The 7,537-nt window shown below is 45.9% G+C and overlaps 1 protein-coding gene across 1 annotated transcript in view; it reads right to left on the bottom strand.

Moving 5' to 3' along the window:
- Nucleotides 1-7,032, bottom strand: part of PLCG1 (phospholipase C gamma 1) — a 175,885-nt gene extending 168,853 nt beyond the window's left edge. The window contains exon 1 of the mRNA XM_082271977.1: nucleotides 6,475-7,032. Coding sequence (XP_082128103.1) covers nucleotides 6,475-6,685 — 211 coding nt within the window. The 5' untranslated portion in view covers nucleotides 6,686-7,032. The remainder of the gene's footprint in view (nucleotides 1-6,474) is intronic.
- Between the last annotated feature and the right edge of the window lie 505 nt (nucleotides 7,033-7,537).

The raw sequence follows: 7,537 nt of genomic DNA, 5'->3' as shown, positions 1-7,537 counted from the left end.
TGACAGGAAGAGTGGTACTGGCCAGATAACCTGATAAAATTAAAGATAAAATTACATTTTTGTTTATGGGGTTTAGATCATTTTACCCCCCATTTGCAAATATGTATCTGTTATCAAATTCAGCAATCCATCATTTTATGGTTAAAGGGTTACTAAACCCCCAACAGTAAAATCAGTCTGTATATGCAGTAAAGCATGCTTGTTATACTCACTGTGGAACCTAAGAGGTTAATCCTCTGCATTGTGTAAAAAAGCTGTTTGATCCTGTCTTCTCTGATCCTCCCCTTCTTCCACTGCCCCCAATCTATCTCCTGATAGTACAGAGCCTTGGAGTCACTCTGCACATGCTCAGTTTGGTGTGTAATGCTGGAGAGTTTTTTTTTTCTTGGAAAAGTGCTCAGCACAGGGCCAATCAGCACTGTCCAGACAGAGGGGTATCAGGGGTCCAACATCCTGATAGGACAGCCAGAGCAGTATGAAATCTCCTCCCACAAGCTTACTCAGACACTGATAGAAGTCACAAGACTGCTATATACTGCTGATGAGAAAAGGTATTTAGCAGTTTATATTTACTAAAATAATTTCATTTCCATGTTCTGTGTACTGTAGGAGACCAGATATAGTGAATGCAAGCTCCGAAGGTTACTAAAGTGTTTAGTAACACTTTAAAGTGCATTTTAAACCAATTAATAAACTCTCACACAAACCTTTAGAAGTATGCAAGCCCAACATTTCATATTCCTGATATGTTACGGCTGTACCGTGTGCTTGTATAAAAAAAAAAAGTCTCCTGCTCTCTTTGTATTGCTTCCTTTCTGTGAAATCCCTGGTGATCCTGCCAGTTACTCTGCTTTCCCATTAAAAGCTAACCACACTAGGCATGAAAACACAGCGTGGTCAGTGCTCTACCTGTGCTGGGAACTAAGCCTGCTCTCCTCCAATAATAAGACTTGTCCTGAAGTCCCCCCCCCCGCACAGCCATTCACTGGGAAGATTGTTGTACTGTTGCTTATCCTCCCCCCAGCCCTTATGCAGCTGAGAAAAGAAGGAATGTGATCACTAAGGCTGGGTTCACATACATGCAAATTGGATGAGTTTACACCGTATCCATGTTCGGGGCAGCTGCGATGCGAATTTAAGTTGAGATTTTGCGTTTTTGGCTCCGGTTTAGGTGCAAATTCAGGGAACATTTGCACCTGAATTGCACCTAAACCAGTGAACTCAAATGCACAGGAAACCAGACTGCAAACCGCAGCCGGACCTGTGTGAACCCAGCCTTAAAAAAAAACAAAAAAAAAAAAAGGGGGGGGAGTATCTTTGTTATTTTTATTTCTATACAAACACGTTTTGCCTTCCATTTCCATTTTAAACTGAATGTGTTGTTTTATGGGGTGATCGTTTACAATCACTTTAACATGGTAATGTCAATTCTAAAGTCATTTTCCAATTTTACATTTTGCAGCATTACTATTGAGTTTTCAGATAGGACGACATTAAAAATACCGGATGATCCTCCCATGGAGGTTCCATTGCAGGCATCTTTTGTTCAGGGAATATCAGCAGAGTAATGTTGTTGATGTCCGGAAGCTCTCTCCTACGCATTTCGTCATATCAAGACGACGTTGTCTGGGGCTCCCTGAACATTGCATTACCATTTCTCCTTATAACAGCCAGTCTTCAAAAAAACACCAGTACCTGCCCCACTGGCTCTTATAAGGGCGCAATGGTAATGCAATTTCCAGAGAGCCCCTGAAGGTATCCTCTTATGACGAAACATATAGAGCAGAGCTTTAAGATCTAAACATAATTATGAATGCCACGAGGTATGCAGATATCAGCCTTTTTTTGAAGGCTAGAATCCTGTATGGGGATGGTACCATAACTATGCTTGTATCAACCTCTAGGTTTGGGGGGTCCTACTGTCTGGCAAGCTATTACAGCAATAACCACAATCTTCTGAGTCCTGTGCAATCTGGTATCGGGGGGGGGGGGGGGGTGTAAAAAAAATACTAGATCTATGAATGGCAGTAGTGCTAAGCAAGGTACCACCCTATGGTCAGCATGCAGTGTGGCAGCTGCTCATTCAGGATCTAGAAGATCTCTGTAGTAGACTAGCGCTGACTACTACAGTAATTTTCAGCTTCCCATCAGGTAGGAGACACACATTTATACAGCCACACGCCTGTGAGCGCCAAGAACTAGCTACGGCCACACGAATGTGCGCGCCAAGAACTAGCTACGGCCACACGAATGTGCGCGCCAAGAACTAGCTACGGCCACACGAATGTGCGCGCCAAGAACTAGCTACGGCCACACGAATGTGCGCGCCAAGAACTAGCTACGGCCACACGAATGTGCGCGCCAAGAACTAGCTACGGCCACACGCCTGTCCGCGCCAAGAACTAGCTACGGCCACACGCCTGTCCGCGCCAAGAACTAGCTACGGCCACACGCCTGTCTGCGCCAAGAACTAGCTACGGCCACACGCCTGTCCGCGCCAAGAACTAACTACGGCCACATGTCTGTCCGCACCAAGAACTACCTAAGGCCACATGCCTGAGCGCACCAAGAACTAGCTACGGCCACACGCCTGTTCGCGACAAGAACTATCCAAGTAAGAGGTCTCTAAACTATAGCCCTCCAGTTGTTCTGGAACTACAATTCCCATCATGCCTGTGAATGTCAGAGTTTTACAATGCCTCATGGGACATGAAGTTCTGCAACAGCTGGAGGCCCATAGTTTAGAGATCCCTGATCTAAGTCTATATATCTGTTCATACCTACAACTTTTTTGCCAATCTGGACCAATAAAGGTATGAAATAAAGATAACTCCCGGAGTTTAGTGTATAGTCCCAACCACTGCGTTCGTTATAGATAGGCTCCACAGCATTAAATATGAATAGTAAATCACATCCTTGTGTTCCAAGCTTTAAAAAAGTCACCACTTGTGGTTAGGACTGGAAAACGTTAGAAGAGATTCACTTTATTTTTAATTAAAATCTTATGTAAGCTGGTAAAAGGCCGAGTCATCTAAGAATTACGAGTTGTGTATCTCTGCCGCAGCGCACGTTCATTCTTACCAGGGTTAGAAGAGGCCTACAGTACGATATCCGTTCAGCCAGGACTGTATGGGTTAACAGAGGGTGGAAATAAGACAATAACATCCAGGATACACCTGGAAGCTACAAATAGAAGGGGGAAATATACAGCTATTCCCAGAACTACTACACCCATCGGGAGTACACTTCCACTATCGCATGAAACAACAACCCAACTCAACGCGGGCCAGACTCATCCCGTAATATACACCTTCAAAAACAGCACTCACAACCAATCATAAAGAACACAGGGATCCCACAACACACAATAAGAAAAAAAATATTTAAAGTTGGGTACATGTCAAACTCTACATGTATATTTACACATGATCCCTAACGTGTAAGGCGTTCTAAGCGGCGGTGGAGAATCCCTTCCCACTAGATTTCTATTCTATATCTATTTCTGCTACTCAATCACCAAAGCAACACACAGAAGGTGAAATATTTCTACCGGCCAGGAATGGCGAGACAACAATCCAAGCTCCGGAATAACGGCCTAACTCATTATCCTCTCCTTCCACAAGGCCTCTACCTCCCATGATGCTTTGCAGGGGAATAAGGGAGATCAGGACGATAAAAGATCTATGTACACATGTGAAACTTCCACTGAGAACATGTGGAGAGGAATCTGGATGGAACTGGCAGCACAGGGAGACCAGGTTTAAATGCTACAAATGTCTTACTTATATGTCTGACTGGACCTAGAACTATCCCCGTCTATACGTCTGCCTGCACCTAGAACTATCCCCGTCTATACGTCTGCCTGCACCTAGAACTATCCCCGTCTATACGTCTGCCTGCACCTAGAACTATCCCCGTCTATACGTCTGCCTGCACCTAGAACTATCCCCGTCTATACGTCTGCCTGTACCTAGAACTATCCCCGTCTATATGTCTGCCTGCACCTAGAACTATCCCCGTCTATACGTCTGCCTGCACCTAGAACTATCCCCGTCTATATGTCTGCCTGCACCTAGAACTATCCCCGTCTATACGTCTGCCTGTACCTAGAACTATCCCCGTCTATACGTCTGCCTGTACCTAGAACTATCTCCATCTATACGTCTGCCTGTACCTAGAACTATCCCCATCTTTACGTCTGCCTGTACCTAGAACTATCCCCGTCTATACGTCTGCCTGTACCTAGAACTATCCCCGTCTATATGTCTGCCTGTACCTAGAACTATCTCCGTCTACACCTCTGCCTGTACCTAGAACTATCCCTGTCTATACGTCTGCCTGTACCTAGAACTATCCCCGTCTATACGTCTGCCTGTACCCAGAACTATCCCGTCTATACGTCTGCCTGTACCCAGAACTATCCCCGTCTATACGTCTGCCTGTACCTAGAACTATCCCCGTCTATACGTCTGCCTGTACCTAGAACTATCCCCGTCTATACGTCTGCCTGCACCTAGAACTATCCCCGTCTATATGTCTGCCTGTACCTAGAACTATCCCCGTCTATACGTCTGCCTGCACCTAGAACTATCCCCGTCTATACGTCTGCCTGTACCTAGAACTATCCCCGTCTATACGTCTGCCTGTACCTAGAACTATCCCCGTCTATACGTCTGCCTGTACCTAGAACTATCCCCGTCTATATGTCTGCCTGCACCTAGAACTATCCCCGTCTATACGTCTGCCTGTACCTAGAACTATCCCCGTCTATACGTCTGCCTGTACCTAGAACTATCCCCGTCTATACGTCTGCCTGTACCCAGAACTATCCCCGTCTATACGTCTGCCTGTACCTAGAAAGATCTCCGTCTGTACGTCTGCCTGTACCTAGAAAGAGCTCCGTTTATATGTCTGCCTGTACCTAGAACTACATCTATAGGTCTGCCTGTACCTAGAAAGAGCTCCGTCTATATGTCTGCCTGTACCTAGAACTACATCTATAGGTCTGCCTGTACCTAGAACTATCTCTGTCTATATGTCTGCCTGTACCTAGAACTATGTCTATATGTATACAGTATGCATGTGTGTATCTAGAGCTATGTCTATAATCTACATCCATAGCTAGAACTATCTTTATCTGTATGTCTGCCCACACCTAGAACTATCTTTATCTGTATGTCTGCCCGCACCTAGAACTATCTTTATCTGTAGGTATACCCGCACCCAGAACTATCTACATCTGTACAGTATGCATCTTTTATCTAGATCTACCTCTATAATGTACATTCATGGCTGGAATTATCTACATCTATATTTATGTCTGTACCTAGAACTATCAACCCATCTCTCTCTCTATAACTATATATGTGATGCTTTCTCTCTGTATATTTATCTCTCTGTGTGTATATATATATATATAAAATATCTCTCTCTTCCCTTATATGTAACGGTCTTCCTCTATGTAGATCTCTCTCTATAAATCTTTTCATATAAATACGTCACCCCCTCCACCTCCTGTGTGGACTTACTACCCCCTTCTATGTATATAGGTAGGTAGATGACTTATCTCTCCCCCATGTATATATAGGTAGAGGTATCTTCCCCCCCACTCCCCATATGTACATAGGTAGGTGACTTACCTGCCTCCTCCTTTATGTAGCTGACTTACCTCTACCCCATGTATATGGGTAGAGGTCTGTCTCCAACCTATATATGTGTGTGACTTACCTTTCCCCCATATGTATTATGACTTACCCAAGTATATAGATGCCCCCCATATGTATATCGGTAGGTAGGTGACTTACCTCTCCTCCATGTATATAGGTAGATGACCCCCCATATATGTGTGTGACTTACCCCCCCCCCCACATATTTATATATGTAGGTAGGTGACTTACCTCCCCCTATGTATATAGGTAGATGAACCCCCCCCCCCCATATGTATATAGGTAGGTGACATACCTCTCCCCTCATGTATATATGTACATGAACTCCCCATAAGTATATATAGGTAGGTGACTTAGCTCTCCCCATGTATATAGGTAGATGACACCCATATGTGTGTATATAGGTGGGTAGGTGACTTACCCCCCCTCTATATATATATATATGTAGATGACCCCCCATATGTATATATAGGTAGGTGACCCCCTGATACGTATATATAGGTAGATGACACCCCATATGTATATATAGGTAGGTGACCCCCTGATATGTATATATAGGTAGATGACACCCCATATGTATATATAGGTAGGTGACCCCCTGATATGTATATATAGGTAGATGACACCCCATATGTATATATAGGTAGGTGACCCCCTGATATGTATATATAGGTAGATGACACCCCATATGTATATATAGGTAGGTGACCCCCTCATATGTATATACAGGTAGGTGACTTCCCCCCCCCTCCATATATATAGGTAGATGACCCCCCCATATGTATATATAGGTAGGTAGGTGACTTACCTGCCCCCTCCACCTTGTCGGCCCCCCGGCTCCATATGACCTGCCTGGTCTCCAGCTTGACCTGGAAGGTCCTCCTCTCGGGTTTCTGGGACTTCTTGGAGTAGTAGAGAGTCATGACAGTGCCCACCTCCAGGCTCCGGCACAGCTCGGCTTCACTCTGCCCGCAGGGGGCGAAGCCATTGAGAAGAACCCCGGGATCCATCATCATCATGGGTGAGTCCCCCCTGTGGAAGCGGGGCCACTCACACTGCACGGCCCGGATCAGAGAGCCCTCCTCCTCCTCCGGCCATCAGAGGACAATGCGACCCCGCAGAGTGACTGAGCTGCCCGCAGTGTGATCCCGGGGAGAGCTGGGGGGGGGGGGGGGGCACTTCCAGCCTCCTCTATTGTTGCCAACCGAGCTCTCGTTCTCCTCCTCCTCCTCCAGCACCTCCCGCTCTCCCTCCTCCTCCTCCGATCACACACTGAGGAAGTCTCTCCAGCTCACATCTCCTCCGCTGCCCCAGTCTATCACACGTCTACAGCGCCCCCCAGCCAGGGATTTTCAAAGATGGCTTCCTAGGGAAAAGGCTCATTCTGCGCCCACCAATCACAGCCATCCATCGATCCTCGCTGTGTCCTGCCTGACAAGAGATTCCAATGGGATTAATAGGAAAGAAGAGAACTGGAGCCAGAACGCCCCACCCTCTCCTTCCTGGGACCGCCTCTTAAAGGGACAGGACGATCCCTGGCAGGATGCTGTCTGCTGGTCTGTGGGGTGCAGTATGGAGTTGGACCCCCAGCTGTCTCTTTTTTTTTCAGAAGGGCCAATGAAGAGGCTGTTCACATGTATAATAAAGCACCCTGAAACCTTAACCACTTCTGGACCGGAAGATTTTCCCCCTTAGTGACCAGGCCATTTTTTGCGATTCGGCACTGCGTTATTTTAACGGACAATTGCGCGGTCGAGCGACGCTGTACCCAAATACAATTAATGTCCTTTTTTTCCCACAAACAGCTTTCTTTTGGTGGTATTTGATCACCTGTGCGATTTTTATTTTTTGCGCTATAAACAGAAAAAAGC

Source organism: Pelophylax lessonae, assembly GCF_965119305.1.
Source record: "Pelophylax lessonae genome assembly, chromosome: 11".
Lineage (NCBI taxonomy): Eukaryota > Metazoa > Chordata > Amphibia > Anura > Ranidae > Pelophylax > Pelophylax lessonae.
The sequence above is the reverse complement of the archived record's forward strand: the minus strand, read 5'-3'. Positions and strand labels throughout refer to the sequence as shown.